At 37.6% G+C, this 19,836-nt stretch overlaps 1 protein-coding gene and 1 long non-coding RNA gene across 11 annotated transcripts in view; one reads left to right on the top strand and one right to left on the bottom strand.

The window, feature by feature from the left end:
* The window catches only part of LOC127881714 (uncharacterized), a 515,289-nt gene that overhangs the window by 96,510 nt on the left and 398,943 nt on the right, over nucleotides 1–19,836 (bottom strand). Inside the window, exon 2 of the long non-coding RNA XR_008050213.1 lies at nucleotides 4,624–4,768. This is a non-coding gene — a long non-coding RNA (uncharacterized LOC127881714). The remainder of the gene's footprint in view (nucleotides 1–4,623; nucleotides 4,769–19,836) is intronic.
* Nucleotides 1–19,836, top strand: part of LOC127881608 (plasma membrane calcium-transporting ATPase 2-like) — a 178,367-nt gene that overhangs the window by 133,782 nt on the left and 24,749 nt on the right. For all 10 annotated transcript variants that reach the window (XM_052429634.1, XM_052429633.1, XM_052429627.1 and 7 more), the window contains 9 exons: nucleotides 1,418–1,560; nucleotides 5,204–5,325; nucleotides 7,142–7,324; nucleotides 8,842–9,036; nucleotides 13,662–13,853; nucleotides 14,359–14,572; nucleotides 15,996–16,207; nucleotides 16,529–16,636; nucleotides 17,527–17,709. In XM_052429634.1, the coding sequence (XP_052285594.1) occupies nucleotides 1,418–1,560; nucleotides 5,204–5,325; nucleotides 7,142–7,324; nucleotides 8,842–9,036; nucleotides 13,662–13,853; nucleotides 14,359–14,572; nucleotides 15,996–16,207; nucleotides 16,529–16,636; nucleotides 17,527–17,709 (1,552 nt within the window). The remainder of the gene's footprint in view (nucleotides 1–1,417; nucleotides 1,561–5,203; nucleotides 5,326–7,141; nucleotides 7,325–8,841; nucleotides 9,037–13,661; nucleotides 13,854–14,358; nucleotides 14,573–15,995; nucleotides 16,208–16,528; nucleotides 16,637–17,526; nucleotides 17,710–19,836) is intronic.

The following is a 19,836-nucleotide window of genomic DNA, read 5'->3' as shown; positions in this document are numbered from 1 at the left end:
CGATTCATCATATCTCAACCATTCAAACTCACTTTCCATTTTGGTAAAAAGTTGCGTTTTCGCTTCAATTCGTACTTTTTGGCACTTTCGGATGATTTTTCTGTGCATTTTTCATTGGATTTTGCAGACTTACAGTTACTTGTAAAGCCGAGCTAAATAAAATAGACATTTCTAGTCTGCTCACAGTACTGTAAACAACATGTGAACCGTAACAAAAATGTCAATTGACGTAAAGGAAAAGATTGTTGAAAATGTATGTTGCAAAATATGAAATATAAATATACCGAAGCTATTTGTTGTTGTCTTTATATAGTTATAATTTTAGTAGTTTTCTTCTTGACTGAAAACACCGACGATGTTATTTGTAACTGAATAGTAATGAAAAAGATAAACACAATAGCATTTGAAAACCGATGTTTGGAATCCCAAGCAATTAACGGCGTTTCTAAAAATAAGTTTGGAAATGCATGCGCACCATGTGTAGTTACTTCAGACTTCCACAAGCACCAATCGCCGAGGTAAATTTGTGCTTTAGGCAAATCGTTCGTGATTATTTGTACTATTTAACCAGAGATTTACACGTTTTTCTTGTTCTTTTTTGCACTTGCCCAGGTGGACAAATAGATTATAAAATAACTTGCCCAGACCCAACTTTTACTTGCCAGGGGCAATCAGACAACTGTTAATGTTGAGCCCTGCACCCCATTAAATCACTATTTTCGTGAATGTCGAGCCTTTTCTTCATTAAGAACACAAACGCGTCACTAGTTCTTAAGAGTGCTCTCCCTTTGTTTTGTTTTTCGAAAACGTCAATTTCATTTGTTCGACATATTAATGTGCCATATCAAAACAATCAATATGAAGAGAAACTGTAAACTTTTAAACAGTATTATGGAAACATCACAGTTTACTTTGGAACCAATAATGCACACGAGCAGAAACTTGTTTCAATCTGCGAGTTAAACAAGATTCTTTTCAATCGTACAGTTTCCCCCGAAAGTCTTTGAAAATTAAGCATTTTGATGTAAGGCCTTCTTGTCCCCAGACTTTTTCAACCCTCAATATTGCGAATTAATCTTATAAAATAGCCTATTACATGCATCCGATCCCTATACAAATATATATTTTCCTTTGAGTCTGGCTACAATTTAAAGCTGTTTTCCATCATACACTGTAATCACTGAAACACGCAAGTGTTTTGTTTTACTTTATCAAGTGTACTTATACACAAGCTGTACATTGCAATAAATACAAGTTAAATTTTAATAATTTATTCAGTTATAAGCTGACAGTTCGGTCAGGTGAATTTTTGTCCGGACAGGCTTTCTTTTCCATCAGCCTGTCCGATTGACAGGCACTTTTTGGGACTTTTCAGGAAGCCTGTGTTGGTTCTAGTATTTGTGTGTGTACCTTTCAGCTGCAACTACATGCTGAACTGTAACGGTGAGGCGGTTCCATTCCCCATGTCAAAGCAGGAGGAGGTCGTCAAGACTGTGATCGAGCCCATGGCTGGAGAAGGCCTCAGAACCATCTGCGTCGCATACAAGGACTACAGACGAGGTGGGATGCACATATGAACCGCTTTCTGGGATAGTGGGATTCTATGCATGTGTGTACAGTGTGGTCCGAGATTCGCATGTGCAGTCGCACAGGCAAGTCAGGGACAACACTTCCCGCTTAAATGGAATTTATTTTTACAGGAAGTCTATTCTTGGCAATCCAGTCTAGTCGTAAAGTTTCATCCTACAATCACTGCAAGTTTTTTGTTTTTATTACACCCCTCAGATGGAGGGTTTATTGAGTCACTCTGTTGGATTGTTGTTCTGTCTACAGAAGATTTGGAGCTTACCACTTTAACCCTTTCCCCCATAAGTAGCAAAGTTAAAATGGCTTTTTCAACCAGCATAAAACCAGAACAGCCTGCGAGTAACTCGCAGACTGTTCAGTTTTTATGCTGTTTACTGCTCATCAGTATCTAAGGGTTGGAAATGAAGCCTTTAAAACTTGAATGCAGTAAGAAAGGTATATAACTAATTGTTACTTTCTTAGGGACTACAAATGCGTCAAAATACGTATCTAAGTTGTAGAGGGTTAACCCTTTCCCCCATAAGAAGCAAAGTGAAAATGGCTTTTGCAGCCAGCATAAAACCAGAACAGCCAGTGAGTAATTCGTAGACTGTTCAGTTTTTATGCTGTTTGCTGCTCATCAGTAACTAAGGGTTGGAATTGAAGTCTTTCAAACTTGAATTTAGGAAGAAAAGTATTTATGGTGGACAAACCAGTTATTGAACACCTAAGAAATTACGTTAAATTACCTAAAAATTGAAACACTGAAATGACAAAAACAATTTGTTTTAACAAATGACTAACAGTTCAATCATTGAATGATTTATCTGTAAAGTTTTCCAGCAAACTACCTTCGAGAATTCATAACAATGATTCCATGATTATTGTCACCTCTAGCAGACAAAACAAAATGGCGGCCTATGTAAACCTGACCTATTACCCGACACTTCATAAATACTACTCCAGTATATACAAAGTCACATGACTATCACGTGACCCGGACTCGGCGAAAAAATCTGCGTCTGCTGCAATCAAAATTGCAAACAGAAATATGCTTTTTGGTGTGTAAATGCACGTTTTGATAAATGCATTCAAAGAGTAATAGCAAAAAACACACAAAACGGTGTAAATAACAATAAATGCATCCCTTTAACCTGTTTTCGGCGCATTTGTTTCAAGCTAAGTAGGCAAGTAGGTCATGGACTTCATGTGTGACCATTTATTTATCAATGTGATATCATGCGCACTTTTGCGCATGTGCATACAGAACCAAAACAAAACGTCCGATAAAAGGTGCTGTTCGATAACAGGTTCTTACATGATAAGTAAATTTACTTTATAAGGCAATACAAATGCATCAAAAACGATATCTATGTGGGAAAGGGTTATTTAAGCCCAGTTAATCCCAGAAAAAGGCTCAAATTAGTAAATTTCAAATGCTAAAACTTGATAAAATTAATGAAGCAATGATAAAACAAATCAACAGCACTTACCTGTACATTTAATGCAATGTTGTTGTTGTTTTTTTATTATTTTTTGTTTTATTTATTTTTATTTTTTGTTTTATCTATTTTGAATTTTTTTAAATTATTTTTATATTTTATTTTTTTTATTTATTTTTAATATTTTTTTATTATTTTTATATATTTTTTTATTATTATTTATTTTTTTTTTACTAACCAGGTTTTCCGAAGGAAAAAACTGGTTATTAGATTGGCGAATGCGGGCGGGCTGGCTGGCTGGCTGGCTGGCGGGCTGGCTGGCGGGCTGGCGGAACAAGCTTGTCCGGGCCATAACTATGTCGTTCATTGTCAGATTTTAAAATCATTTGGCACATTTGTTCACCATCATTGGCCGGTGTGTCGCGCGAAATAATTACGTCTATATCTCCAAGGTCAAGGTCACACTTTGAGTTCAAAGGTCAAAAATGGCCATAAATGAGCTTGTCCGAGCCATAACTATGTCGTTCATTGTCAGATTTTAAAATCATTTGGCACATTTGTTCACCATCATTGGACGGTGTGTCGCGCGAAATAATTACGTCGATATCTCCAAGGTCAAGGTCACACTTTGAGTTCAAAGGTAAAAAATAGCCATAAATGAGCTTGTCTGGGCTATAACTATGTCATTCATTATGATATTTTAAAATCATTTGGCACATTTGTTCACCATCATGGGACGGTGTGTTGCACAAAAGAATCACGTCAATATCTCCAATGTCAAGGTCGCCACGACTAAAAATAGATTTATTTTAAAACAAACTTACAAAGGGTGTTAATTTTGTTTGTTCATTTAAAAAGTTCAGTTTGAGTTGTCTCCCTTTATCAGATTTTTTTTCACAATGAAAACCTGGTTTTGTGACAATTTTGTCCCTTGTTTTTATTAGCCGGATTTTTTTCGAAAAAATCTCGGCTTATAGATTGATGTTGTCGGGCGGGGCGGGCGGGCGGGGTGGCGGCGTGCTCGAAAATGTTAAAGTTCTTATTTCATGGTATAACTTTGGTATGCTTGGACCTAGAGTCTTCAAACTTGACATGAAGGTTGGCCAGGATTAACAGATGACCACTGGTCATTTCAAGGTCATTCATTTGAAGGTCAAGGTCACTGTGACCTTCAATATAAAAAATGTTAAAGTTGTTATAACTTTGGTATGCTTGGACCTAGAGTCTTGAAACTTGACATGAAGGTTGGCCATAACTAGTTAGTAACCACTGGTCATTTCAAGGTCATTCATTTGAAGGTCAAGGTCACTGTGACCTTGAATGTAAAAATGTTAAAGTTCTTATTTCATGGTATAACTTTGGTATGCTTGGACCTAGAGTCTTCAAACTTGACATGAAGGTTGGCCAGGATTAACAGATGACCACTGGTCATTTCAAGGTCATTCATTTGAAGGTGAAGGTCACTGTGACCTTCAATATAAAAATGTTAAAGTTGTTATAACTTTGGTATGCTTGGACCTAGAGTCTTGAAACTTGACATGAAGGTTGGCCAGAACTAGTAAGTAACCACTGGACATTTCAAGGTCATTCATTTGAAGGTCAAGGTCACTGTGACCTTGAATGTAAAAATGTTAAAGTTGTTATAACTTTGGTATGCTTGGACCTAGAGTCTTGAAACTTGACATGAAGGTTGGCCAGAACTAGTAAGTAACCACTGGACATTTCAAGGTCATTCATTTAAAGGTCAAGGTCACTGTGACCTTGAATGTAAAAATGTTAAAGTTCTTATTTCATGTTATAACTTTGGTATGCTTGTACCTAGAGTCTTCAAACTTGAAATAAAGATTGGCCAGTACTAGAAGATGACCACTGGAAAAGTACTTACATTTCATTTTGACCTTTGAACAATATTTCAGTAATTTAAGTATTGCATTGACAAAAACACGAAAGGTACTTTCCTGTCATTTAAATCAAAAATCCGGCTTCAATGCGGTCATCTCCGACCGCGGAACTCTTGTTTTTTTATTAATGCAATGTTATTAACTTAAATATTGTCTTTGACACTTAAGAACTTGTAGATTATATTATCCTAAAATATCTTCTTTTTCCAGTGTGGTACTGTTTCCTGAAGAGGCCCATATGTAGTGGATGCATTTATTCACTCAAAAATAATAATATTCTGCTTTCATTCACAGACAACTTGAAACTGAACGACACTAAAATCGATGATGATCCCAACTGGGACGATGAGGACGGAATAGTGAACAACCTGACCTGCATCTGTGTGGTCGGCATTGAGGACCCCGTCAGGCCGGAGGTGAGCACCCCGCACGGCTGGGCTTTTACCCGGTCTTTGTGCAGCGGCCCTTGGCCCCTCAATTAGTGAAACAAAAAGAGGCTCCAACTATGTAAAAAATTTATAAATATATTAGGCCCAAACTTTTCAAATTTGTGAAAAAATAATGAGTTTGAAACTTTTTTAAATTGTTGAATTTTAAGTTGAAACTTCTCAAAATTTTGAAAATTAGAGTCACGGACTTCTTGAAATTGGGAAAAACAGCGATTCTTGTAGAAGGGAAAAAAGCCCTGCACTGTGACACATGAGAATCTGTGGCTATGGATACAATTAATTAGACTTAAGGAAACACTATGCAGGTCTACGTAATATGGTTGTTAATCAGATTTCATTAATGAAAGTAGTTACTCTTTAGACTTGCATTTGAAGCAGTTAAAATTATTTGGCTCTCTGCAGTCAAAGTCTGTTAATTTCTATTATGAGTACTTTATTCCTTATTAGCAAATTGACCTACATATTTTGAGAAAAAGATTCCCTGAGGGTTGAGCTTGATTAGATTGGAAATATCACATATTGTTATACCCCAATTACCATTGGTGGGGGTATTATGAGAGTCACTTTGTTGGTAGGTTGGTCGGTCTGTCTGTCCCAAAATTTCATCCGATCTTCTCCAAACTTGGTCACAAGTTGTATCTGGATGATGTATAGGTCAAGTTTGAATATGGGTCATGCCGGGTCAAAAACTAGGTCACAGGGTCACTTAGTGTGTTTAAACCGAAAGTTTGTCTGGACGATAACTATGTCATTTATCGTTAGATTTTAAAATGACTTGGTACATTTGTTCACCATCATGGGACGGTGTGTTGTGTGAAAAAAGTATGTCAATATCTCCAAGGTCAAGGTCACACTCGGGGTTCAAGGGTCAAATGCTTGTCCGGGCCATAACTTTATCATTTATTGTGAGATTTTAAATCATTTGGCAAATTTGTTCACCATCATTGGACGGTGTGTCCCGCAAAAGAGTTACGTTGATATCTCCAAGGTCAAGGTCACACTTTGAGATCAAAGGTCAAAAATGGCCATAAATGAGCTTGCCCGGGCCATAACTATGTCATGCATTGTGAGATTTTAAAATCATTTGGCACATTTATTCACCATTAGTGGACGGTGTGTTGCGTGAAAGAATTACGTCAATATCTGCAACATCAATGTCACACTGTGAGTTCAAAGGTAAAAAATGGCCGTAAATGATCTTGTCCGGGCCATAACTATGTCATTTATTGTGAGATTTTAAAAATACCTGGCACATTTGTTCACAATCATTGGACGATGTGTCATGCGAAAGAATTATGATGATAACTCCAAGGTCTAGGTCACACTCGGAGTTCAAAAGTAAAGAAATGGCCATAAATTTGGACGGCATGTCATGCGAAAGAATTCAAGAGTTCAAAGGTCGAAATGACCATAAATTATAATGGCATTATAATTCTAAAAAATCGCCATAAATTTGATTCTCTTGTTTTGTGAAGACAGCATGCAAAATAGTCTGTGTCAATGCAGCACGTGGGGGTATACGTCACGTCTGTGACAAGGCTCTAGTTAAAAGGTTATTCATTGAACCCAATCCCTCAGGTCGCCGTGGTGTAGTGGGTAGTGTGTCCTTATAGCGACTGGGAGGTCATGGGTTCGATCCTTACTGTTGGAGCGTTGTTTAGATCTCCCTTGAAGACACCAAATACTGGATTTACTCAGGAAATGGACTCAACAGCATTGCAACAAGACTCAGAATCTTCATGCAATAGAGCTGAAATAAATATGTTTAGACTTAACCCTTCAGGTGCCCAATGCGATTGTTAAGTGTCAGAAAGCCGGTATCGTGGTGCGCATGGTGACAGGAGACAACGTGAACACCGCGCGCTCCATTGCGGCCAAGTGCGGCATCCTGAAGGCAAACGAAGACTTCCTGGTACTTGATGGCAAGGAGTTCAACAAGAGGATACGGGACCCTGCCACTGGAGAGGTAACTATGTGCAATATAGACATGTAGAGCTGGGCCTGTATTCACCAAACAAATCTTAGTCTTACGTCAAAGAATAAAGAATATTCTTTAAATTGGATAATTCAAGATTTGCTTTAATTTTTAGTTAGACTTTGGATTTACTCTCTTTTTTTTATATCAGTCTTCTTGTTGGACGTTTTCTTAATGACATAAAAACCAGTAAACATTCTCAATATTTGAGTCGTGTTCTGAGAAAACTTCTTAATGCATGTGTGTAAAGTGTCGTCCCAGATTAGCCTGTGCAGTCCGTACAGGCTGATCAGGGACGACTCTTTCCGCTTTAATGACATCTTTGTTTAAATGAAGTCTCTTCTTAGCAAAAATCCAATTTAGACGAAAAGTGTCGTTCATGATTAGCCTGTGCGGAATGCACAGGCTAATCTGGGACAACAATTTACGCACATGCATTATGACCAGTTTACTCATAACACGACTCATTTTTGCTTAACTCAGAAGGCTAGATTCGAGTATCCACTCAGCTGAGAATTGAGAATGTTGCATCTCAGGAACAATCTAGAATATCAGTTATAAGAATATGCACATATTCCTCCTCGAACTCAATTTTGTGTCATGCTCAAAATTAAATAAAAGCTTTTATAAACACAAAATTGAGCATGATAGTCAAATTCATGTGAAAAATTGAGAAAAACCCTCAAAGTTGAGTCGGGATATTGACTGAAGTTCTTGAAACTTTGCACTACTCCCAAATTAGAAAGATTTTGGAAACACCCACTAGTTTTAAGATATGAACAAAGCTGACCGATTTAAAACCATTTCAAAATCACATTATCAACTAAAATCATCTAAGGGGAATTACTATTAGGGCATATGATGAGATGGCATTAGGGTTAGATTAGTTCTTCCAAAGATGACAAGATCCAGAGGAAAACTATAAATGTTGCTGTTGAGCTTTACTAGTTGGCTATTTAGTTTTTTTGTAGAAATGCGTCCTGTTGTCATGAACGCAAATGATGTCAGGGTTTCGACATTAACCCTTGTTTATAACTAGACCACTTGTCAAGTAACTTGCTAAATAAACTAGACCTTACCAAACATGAGCTAGACCATCTGTATGAACGCCATGATCATTGGGACATGACTCAATATTGAACCCTGTTTGGTATACATACATTTTGTTGCAAATAAAAGGTTTGTTAATTGAAAAACTCGGCTAAATGCAAAAAATGGTGATTCATGGGCACTTCATAGACAATTCATTTTGTGTTTAACTCTTTCAGTGCTGGAACCAAATTTTGAAGGCCTTTGCAAACAGTTTGGATCCAGATGAGATGCCACAGAATGTGGCGTCTCATTAGGATCCAAACTGTTTGCAATTCTGATTGTATTCTTTGAAAAAAATCAAAGAAAATGCTAATTTAAGAATTCAGCAGACGACATTTTTGCAGACGACAAATTTCCCAGCATGCAAAGGGTTAAAAGAGGTAAAGGGTTACATGTCCATTTCTGTGTGTTCCTAGGTGTCTCAGAAGTTGATGGACCAGGTGTGGCCCAACCTGCGAGTGCTGGCACGCTCCTCTCCGGAAGACAAGTACACGCTCGTGAATGGGATCATCAACAGCAAGCTGACCTCCAACAGAGAGGTCGTTGCGGTCACTGGAGACGGAACCAATGACGGGCCAGCCTTGAAGAAGGCCGATGTTGGGTTTGCTATGGTAGGTTGAAGTTACATGTTGATCACTGAGACAATCTTTACCTGTTTGTGTATGTTATAAAATTATTTTTTGTTATTCTATTTTTATGTCCCCAACTATAGTAGTGGGGGACATATTGTTTTTGCTCTGTCTGTTGGTCTGTTGGTTGGTTGGTTGGTCTGTTGGTTGGTTGGTTGGTTGGTTTGCGCCAACTTTAATATTTGCAATAACTTTTGCAATATTGAAGATAGCAACTTGATATTTGGCATGCATATGTATCTCATGGAGCTGCACATTTTGAGTGGTGAAAGGTCATGGTCAAGGTCATCCTTCAAGGTCAAAGGTCAAATATATGGGTCAAAATCGCTCATTTAATGTACACTTTTGCAATATTTCAATATTCAAGATAGCAACTTGATATTTGGCATGCATGTGTATCTCATGGAGCTGCACATTTTGAGTGGTGAAAGGTCAAGGTCATCCTTCAAGGTCAGAGGTCAAATATGTGGCCGAAATCGCTCATTTTATGAGTACTTTTGCAATATTGAAGATAGAAACTTGATATTTGGCATGCATGTGTATCTCATGGAGCTGCACATTTTGAGTGGTGAAAGGTCAAGGTCATCCTTCAAGGTCAAATATATGGGTCAAAATTGCTCATGTAATGTCACTTCTGCAATATTGAAGCTAGCAATTTTATATTTGACATGCATGTGTATCTCATGGAGCTGCACATTTTGAGTGGTGAAGGGTCAAGGTCAAGGTCATCCTTCAAGGTCAAACGTCATATACGGGGACATAGTGTTTCACAAACACATCTTGTTTAATTTCTTATAAATAATATCTGTAACTGAAACTTCATTTATTATACCCCCACAAACGAAGTTTAGGGGGGTATATAGGAGTGAACTTGTCTGTCGGTCGGTCTGTCTGTCGGTCGGTCTGTCTGTCGGTCCGTAATAAGTGTCTGCTCTCTAATTCAAGTAGTTTTCATTCGATCTTCACCAAACTTAGTCAGAAGTTGTATCTACATGATGTCTAGGCCAAGTTTGAACATGGGCCTTGCCAGGTCAAAAACTAGGTCACGGGGTCACTAAGTGCGTTTTAAACATTCAGCATGTTGTCTGCTCTCTTATTCAAGTAGTTTTCATCCGATCTTCACCAAACTTGGTCAGAAGTTGTATCTAGATGATGTCTAGGCCAAGTTTGAACATGGGCCTTGCCAGGTCAAAAACTAGGTCACGGGGTTACTTGGTGCGTTTTAAACATTCAGCATGTTGTCCGCTCTCTAATTCACGTAGTTTTAATCCGATCTTCACCAAACTTGGTCAGAAGTTGTATCTACATGATGTCTAGGCCAAGTTCGAACATGGGCCTTGCCGGGTCAAAAACTAAGTCGCGGGGTCACTTAGTGCGTTTTAAACATTCAGCATGTTGTCCGCTCTCTAATTCATGTAGTTTTCATCCGACCTTCACCAAACTTGGTCAGAAGTTGTATCTAGATGATCTTAAGGCCAAGTTCGAACATGGGCCTTTCCGGGTCAAAAACTAGGTCACGGCGTCACTTAGTGCGTTTTTTACCATTCAGCATGGTGTACACCTTATTCAAGTAGTTTTCATCTGATCTTCACTAAACTTGGTCAGAAGTTTTATCTAGATGATCTGAAGGCCAAGTTCGAACATGGGCCATGCCAGATCAAAAACTAGGTCACAGGGTCACTTAGTACGTTTTACACATTGAGCATGTTGTCTGCTCTCTAATTCAAGTAGTTTTTATCCAATCTTCACCAAACTTTGTCAGAAGTTGTATCTTGATAATGTCTAGGGCAAGTTTGAATATGGGTCATGCCCGGTTAAAAACAAGGTCACGAGGTCACTTAGTGCGTTTTAAACATCACAATGTTGTCCGCTCTCTAATTCAAGTAGTTTTCATCCAATCTTCTCTAAACTTGGTCAGAAGTTGTATCTAGATGATGTCTAGGTCAAGTTAAAATATGGGTCATGCCGGGTCAAAAACTAGGTCACGGGGTATCTTAGTGCGTTTTAAACCTCACCATGTTGTCCGCTCTCTAATTCAAGTAGTTTTCATCCAATCCTCACCAAACCTGGTCACAAGTTTTATCTAAATGATCTCTAGGACAAGTTTGAACATGGGCCATTCCGGGCCTAAAACTTGGTCACGGGGTCACTAAGTGCGTTTTTTAACATTCAGCATGGTGTCAGCTCTCTAATTCAATTGGTTTACATCCGATCTTCACCAAACTTGGTCAGAAGTTTTATGGAGATGATCTTAAGGCCAAGTAAGAACATGGGCATTTCTGGGTCAAAAACTAGGTCAAGGGGTCACTAAGTGCGTTGTAAAAATTGAGCATGGTGTCCACTGTTTTTTGTGAAGACGACATGCAAAATATTATGTGTCAATGCGGCATGTGGGGGTATTCGTCACGTATTTGACAAAGCTCTAGTTTATACTTTCCATTATTGCTGCAATATTTAAAACGTACAACTATATAACGTTTTTCTGATTGCTTCACCTGTATGCTTCCCATGAATTGATCATAACTTATTCTGATAATTAATCATATATGTAGCTCCCTCTGGGAAAACAGGCTGGCTAATAAGGGACGCCACTTTCCACTTAAATTGATTTTTTTTATTGAGTTCATTTTTGCTTAGAGGAGACTTTTAACCCTTTCCCACTCGGAAACAAAGTGAAAATGCTTATGTGCAAACAGCATAAAACCAGAACAGCCTGCGAGTAACTCGTAGTCTGTTCAGGTTTCATTCTGTTTGCTGCTCATCAGTATCTAAGGGTTGGAAGTGAAGCCTTTAAAACTTGATTTTAGTAAGAAAGGTATTGAAATAAATTTTAACTTTCTAACGGACTACAAATGCCTCAAAATACGTATCTAAGTGGGAAAGGGTTAAAATAAAAATTCAATAAAAATTTACTGCGCAGGATAATCAGGGATGACAATTTACGCAAATGCAGTAAACCTGGTTTCCTCAGAGTTTTCTCATTTGAAATACATGGCCGCTTGATTGTTGAGAAATGTGAGTTGCGTTGGCTTTAGCCTTGAGATTTTTGTGAGGATAAGTCATAAACTATACGAGGACCAGACTGATTGTGTCAGTATTCCTTGCTAGACTGGCTGTGTTTAATTACCCGGAATTGATTTGTTACGAAATTTCTTTTAATGACTCATCATGCTTATCTATAGAAATAAATTATTGTAAAAATTACTGAGCGGGGACAGTTAGTGTACAGAATATTTTAAGATAACAATGATTTTAGTATTTACTGCAGAGCTATGTTCGCTTATCAACTGAGTTTTTTTTATAGTGACAAGCAGAAATTCATAGAAACAGGAAAGTAAATCCAGGGCTATTTGAAATCAAACTCTGACGTTAATCAAATACTTGTCAACCATCAAGGAAGTGTACCATGTTAAAGTAATAGCCTGTCCAATCAGACAATAAATCAATGGCTTATCAGCTGGAATGAGGATTTCTTACAGTCATTGTAGTTTTCTGGACATAATTTCTTTGTTTTCAAAGATAATACCATGCGATAAACATCTATTGAATCGTCATAAAATTCTCTTTCAGAACATAGGTTCTGGGGGAATATTAAAATTGCAATGTCAGTCAGTAAGTTAGTTAGTTAGTCCGTCCGTATTAGTTTCCTCTCAATAAGTCAAGCAATTGTCATCAGATCTTCACCAAACTTCATCAAAATGTGTAAGGCAATAACATCTAGGTCAAGTTCGATAATCGGCCAAATTGACAAACACACTCCTGAGTTATGGCCCTTGATTTATCGTAAAAAAAATTGTTCTTGTTTCCGCTCAATAACTCTTGCAATTGTCATCTGATCATCACCAAACTTCATAACAATGTGTAAGGCAATAACATCTAGGTCAAGTTTGATAATCGGCCAAATTTACCCAGACACTCCTGAGTTACGACCCTTGAATCATCGAAAAATTGCGTTTTTCTCTCGTTTCCGCTCATAACCCAAACAAATGTCATAGGATCTTTGCCATACTTCATGATAATGTGTAAGGTAATAAGATCTAGGTCAAGTTCGATAATCGGCCAAATTGACCCAAACGCTTCTGAGTTACGGCCTTTGAATCATAAAAAAATGAGTTTTTTCTCGTTTCCGCTCAATAAGTCCACCAGTTGTCATCGGATCTTCACCAAACTTTATAAAAATTTGTAAGGCAATAATATCTAGGTTAAGTTTAATAATCAGCCAAATTTACCCAGGCACTAGTTACGGTCCTAGAATCATCAAAAAATTGGTTTTCCGCTCGAAACATGCTCATAACTTCTATGTCGCTTCAGATGTAACCTTCATATTTGGTATGCATGTGTATATGGACAAGGCCTTTGGATACGCACATAAATTTGACCCCTTTGACCTTGACCTTGAACTAAGGTTCCGCGTTTAGGTTTTGAAATCTGTGTTTAGGTTTCAAAAAACGTTTTTGGGGGCATATTTCTCCCGATGGAGACAGCTCTTGTTATGAATTAAAAATCTTAAAAACTTCTTTCTTCATAAAGATATATTTAAAATTCAAACAGATTTAAGCTGTTTGATATTGTATATGGGTTGCTAATAGTAATATGTTGTTCTGCAGGGCATTTCGGGCACAGATGTGGCCAAGGAGGCTTCGGACATCATCCTGACTGACGATAATTTTACAAGCATTGTGAAAGCAGTCATGTGGGGGCGTAACGTGTATGACAGCATCGCCAAGTTCCTACAGTTCCAGCTCACCGTTAACGTGGTGGCTGTGATCGTCGCATTCCTCGGGGCCTGCATCATTGACGTAAGCACCCTGTCTTAAGCCATTGCCATTCAGTCCCATGAAAAATTACATTCAATTGCAGACATTTTTTGGAAAGATTCAAGTTTTGAAGCCAAGTTTTGCAGACTATTATTCCGCCATTGCAGGACTTCCCCTGAAGGCTTAAATCTATGACTTGGTTGTCGCAAATGAATCCAGGGCTCATATTAACCAAACACTTCTTAGACTTAAGTCTAAGAATAAAGAATATTCTTTAAATTGGGATATTCCAATATTGCTTTAAATCTAAGTCAAACTTTGCATTAACCACTTCAATCTACATCATTCTTCATGAAGAACAATGTTTTAATGGCAAAATCAACAGTAGTAGACTGTATATATTTATATACTGAGCATATTTTTCTTGGTTCTAAGTCTATTCTTTATTCTTAAGCTAAGAATGGGTTGGTGAATACGGTTCTGGCGCTAATGTGCCTGGATATGTCCTAAGACTTGTTTAAGCACAAAGCTGTTCTGCCTGTTGCAGGACTCCCCGCTGAAGGCTATCCAGATGTTGTGGGTGAACCTTATCATGGACACGCTCGCCTCCCTTGCCCTGGCCACAGAGGTCCCCAGCGAGGAGCTACTGGAACGCAAGCCCTACGGACGCACCAAGCCCCTCATCTCCCGAAACATGATGAAGAACATCTTCGGACACGCCATCTACCAACTGATCATCGTCTTTGTCTTCTTGTTTGCCGGTGTGCATTCTTGCAGATTATAAATTTACCTTTCAGTGTTGTTTTTTTTTAATGTTTCTTTGTGAGGAATATTTAGAAAAAAGATATAATGAGTAATTAATTTGTAGTTATTAGTCCCTTGCAGTAAGTTTTAGAGGGGTATATTGGAGTAAATCAAGTCAGTCGTTACTTGGTCGTCAGTCGGCACATATTTTTTTGCCAAAACTTAGCTCAATGTGCTCATGATGAGCTTTTGTCACCACGTTTAACCCTTTGCATGCTGGGAAATTTGTCGTCTGCTAAAATGTCATCTGCTGAATTTCTAAAATTAGGAATTTTTTTTCAAAGAATACTATCAGAATAGCAAACAGTTTAGATCCTGATGAGACGTCATGTTCTGTGGCGTCTCATCTGGATCCAAACTGTTTGCAAAGGCCTTTAAAATTCGGTTTCAGCGCTGAAAGGGTTAGTTCATTGTTTGTCACGTGTTGGGTCTCACTCATCAGTATTTACTTCATGATCACTAGAGGCCACATTTATTGCCTACTATTTATTAAACTTGGTCAAATCACTTGTCCCAATCAAAAGTTGGCCAATTTCAAATTTGGAAAACATGGGTTCAGAAACTAGGTCAGTATGGTCAAATTAAAGAAAACAATTACGAACACTCTAAAATTTTAATTTTGTGTTAAAATCGTAATGAAACTGCTCAGAAACCTTTTTTCAAATGATATCTTTGCTGACTTCAAAAATTGTTCCAGTCCATTGAAAAACGTGTACACCAAGGGGCAGGGCAGTTTTATATGGCAATAGTGAATCTCTGTGAACTATATCAAAGTCTTTACAATGTACAATGTTCATGAGCTTGCTAAGAACCTTTGTTGTACTGAAATCTTAGCCGAGTTGGAAAATGGTTGCAGTCCATTTAAAAACACGATTGCTAGGGATCTGATCAGATTTCCTCATATGGCTTTAGTGAAACCTTGTGAACACATTACAAGTCACATGTTTTTTGAAATGTTAGTTGTTAAGCTTTAAACTTGTTTAAATAAGCTTGATTGCATTGATTGCCAAAGGGTTATTGATATGCTCTCGAGTCATTTCCTGGCTAGAACCAGTACTTGGGGGTTCTTTGTGGGAGAACCTTTGACCTCCGGGTGGCTAGGTGGACACATTAACCACTATGCACAGCGATATTAAGCCATACCATTGTGTCATGGGGGGGGGGGTGGGGGGGTATCGATTGTCACCTTAACGACAATCTCTTGTTTGGCTGGACCTGATGGCTGGCATGTATTTTGACATGTTTATGAGCAATGAAATACACTTTGAGCAGCCATCTTGGAAAATGAGTTTATGCATGTGCATTAAGCTTCAGTCTGAACAGGCTTGTCAGGGAGGATGTTTAGCTTAATGTTCATGTTTTCCATTCTCATTTTATCAGGTGAGAAGATTTTCGGAATAGAAAGCGGACGTTATGCAAAGCTTCATTCGGCCCCGACTCAGCACTTTACCATCATATTCAACTCATTCGTGATGATGACCTTGTTTAATGAAGTAAATGCACGTAAGATTCATGGACAGCGTAATATATTTGAGGGCCTGCAGAGGAATCCCATATTTATTGGCATATGGATAGGAACAATGGCGGCTCAGGTGGGTTGGTTGAGTTTTCTATTTTAAATTGTGTACAATGCTTGAAAATCTGTTGTGGACCGTTTTAAGTAAATTAAGGAAAAAACTTTTTAAAGCTTTTGTTGCTCCTTACTGAGATGTAATGCTGTAAACAAATTCTTTATAGTTTTAACTCAAATTATACATTTTTAAGCAAAAAAAATTCTTTTTGTTCTTTAATGAAATACAATTTTCTTTAAAAGAACAGATATTTGTTAGGTGTATAAGTACTCTGACAGTTATTTAAAAGATACGTTGTTGCAGTGTATTCCATGATCTTACATTGTTTTGTGGGGATTGCAGATAATTATCGTCCAGTTTGGAGGAATAGCATTTTATACAAAAGGTCTCACGCTGCAGCAGTGGCTGTGGTGTGTGTTTGTGGGTGTTGGAACTCTGCTTTGGGGACAGGTGAGATTTCAATCCTATAGTACAGGTCTTACTGACTAGAAGCTTCTTACAAAAATAGTTAAACAGAATCCTATTGTTTATTTTTAGTTAATTTAGCACACACGGAATTCTAGTTATTACAGATTTTATCAATAAGCTCATTTTCTTCAGCTCTTAGGTGAGCGAAGTGGGGCCTTTTGCCCTCTTGTAATTGTGTCAATGCACTCCTCTTATTGCATTTTATAGAAAAAAAGCGTATAATGATCACTTTGCATTTCTGAGTTATCTCTCTTAAGCCTGATTTACATTTCACTGTGCCTGGTTTGTTTGGCTGGAGCTTAGTGGACTGAAATTGTAATAAAATATTAACATATTTTGCAATTAAGTGTGTGTGTTTAATCCTGTCTAAATCTTTGCCCATAAGTACAAGTTTGTTGCACTGAAGTTACCTTTTAGATTAATGAAGTAGGGGTTGACCAAATTTTATGATATTAGTGTGTTTTTATGCCCCCTTTTCGAAGAACCTTGAACTTAGGGTCTGCGTTTATGTTTCGAAATCTGTGTTTAGATTTAGAAAAAAGCTCATAACTTCTATCAAGGGTTGATAGGGGGCATAAGTCATCCTATGGTGACAGCTCTTGTTTTATCATTTTACTTAGGGAGGTTATCAAAACTGTATATTGTGTTAAAATCGAGTCTTGCTCTATGAAAACCAGGCTTAATGCATTTGTGTAAAGTGTCGTCACAGATTAGGCTGTTTAGTCTGCACAGGCTAGTCAAGGACGACACAGTCCGTAAGGGGGATTTTTCGTTTAAATTCTTTGAACGAAAAATTCCAGCAAAAAGTGTCCTCCCTGATGAGCCTTTGCAGACTGGTGACGTATTGTGACACAATTTCTCCGCAATTTCAGATAATTACATCTATACCAACAAGCAAATTACCGAAACATTTATGCAGTTGGGGTAAGGGCGAGCCAACAGACATGGACCTACCCGACTACCCGGGAGAGAACTCCATGGGCGCCCAACACGATGGGACGGGGCGCAGGGGACAGATCCTCTGGGTGAGGGGCCTCACGCGCCTCCAGCAACAGGTAAGTGGCCCCTTGTGTCTGTGGCCCCTTGACGACCATGTATTCCATGCCATGTATTCTTTTTTTTTCAGAAACATCTCAGTTGCTTGTACAGTCTTTGTTTTCTTGTGACAATTTCTGGAAGGAAAAATGCTTGGACTTAAGCCTAAGAAATATCATTACAATTGGAATCTTTAAAAATTGCTTTTATACATTTAGTAAAACTTGGAATTGACTGTCTTTAACTACATGTTAACATTTTGTTAAGGACATTATCACCAGTTTTAGTCTGTATATATTCAAATGCCGGACCTATTTTTCTTACTTTTAAGCAATGCTCTTTTCTTAAGTCTAAGAATGGGTTGGTGAATTATCAAGATTATGTTTTTACTGTTGCTTTTTCTAAACATATTGACTGTCTGCAGTCTCTTGACTTTCAAACTCTGATGTTGTGAGCAGTAACAATATTTGGTTGGAAAATCACTATTCTATACACATTCTGTAGGAGAGAACACTTATAATGTGTTTATTACAATCTTTTTAATATGTTTGAATATTACATATAAAGTAATAATGTCTTGCCTTGCCTTGCAATCGAAAAATGACATATGTCTTGGATTAATTATTCATTTCCACAAGAAAGTTTAAAGATTTTATCAGTATTTATTTTTTAAGTAGTGGATATAAAATTTGGATTAATATATTTTTGTCAAATTTTGTATGATTACCTTGTTTCTTATCGGGATTGGGCTCATAAGCCAATACCAAGAAAGAAGAGGGCATACTGGCTTGAATCATACCAGACTTGTATCATGTTTTTTCTAGTCTTTACCTAGTCATTGTTTTAGTCTGATGTTCTTAGCCAGTTATGCCAAAAAATAAAATCATAAACCTTTTATGCCTTGTCTGATTTTAATTGAGTATTAACCAAAGACTGGGAGCAACTGGGATATTTGTGCATGGTGTTTTGATAATTTGTGTGATGATAAGAAAAGCATTTTGTAGGTAGAACCATATATGTATACTTATGAACTAATTGTCATAAATGCAGCAAGTTTAAAATAAACAGAACATGCACCTATCAATCTTCCAATAGAGTTTTACGTTTATTTTGGCTCTCCCACTAAAACAAGCTTTCGGAAAAGGCAACGAAGAAATCTCCTTGGAAGATTGTTTTGTACTTATAGTATTTGTTATGATTTGCTAGTCATTTGCAATATATCTGTAGAATTTGGCTTCCATTAAAATAGATGACTGTTGGGTGTATTCTCCTTTGACTTTAATACTGAGCCTAACTTTAGAAAAACAGTGTTAAATGCATGTGCGGTAAGTGATGTTCCAGATTGGCTTGTGTAGAACACACTGGCTTAACAGGGAATATATTTTCTGTTTTTATTGCATTTTGAGTTTAAAGGAAGTTTTTTTCTCAGCAGATATCCAGTTTAGGCGAAAGAATGATCCCTGATTAGCCTGTGCAGACTGCATAGGCTAATCTGGGTCGACACTTAATCCTTTGCATGCTGTGAAATTTGTCTTTTGCTAAAATGTCATCTGCTGAATTTCTAAAATTAGCATTTTCTTCGATTTTTTTCAAAGAATACTATCAGAATAGCAAACAGTTTGGATCCTGATGAGACGCCACGTTTTGTGGCGTCTCATCTGGATCCAAACTGTTTGCAAAGGTCTTCAAAATTTGGTTCCCGCACTGAGAGAGTTAACGCACATGCATTACACCCTGTTTTCCCAGATAGACATTCATAGCAGTCTCATTGACTTTTGATCATCCATCTTTGTTCCTTTATCTATCTGTAGTTCCAATGAAATGCGTTTTGTTCTTGTCACAATGACCAGCATTGGAGGTCTCCTTACAAACTCTGATCCTATTTAATGGTCATTGTGTTGGTCTGTTATTTTATCATAAAATGCTGGTGATTGTGATGTTAAATTCCTAGTAACTTCATTCCTGTTGCAGACGGAAGCACTTAATATGTCTGTGCCTTTTGCTCAAATCACCGTCGATAGTAGGCATTTTACTCAGTTGCTTTCATTTTGTTTATTTGCAAACTCTGGCTAAATGTTTAGTTTATAGTCCTCATTTAACTATACCCTTTTTGTTTATCTTTCCATAGTCTTCATTGTTGTTTATTT

The sequence above is a fragment of the Dreissena polymorpha genome, chromosome 5, assembly GCF_020536995.1.
Source record: "Dreissena polymorpha isolate Duluth1 chromosome 5, UMN_Dpol_1.0, whole genome shotgun sequence".
Classification (NCBI taxonomy): domain Eukaryota; kingdom Metazoa; phylum Mollusca; class Bivalvia; order Myida; family Dreissenidae; genus Dreissena; species Dreissena polymorpha.
Note: the sequence above shows the minus strand (reverse complement) of the source record. Positions and strands in the feature narration are given on the sequence as shown.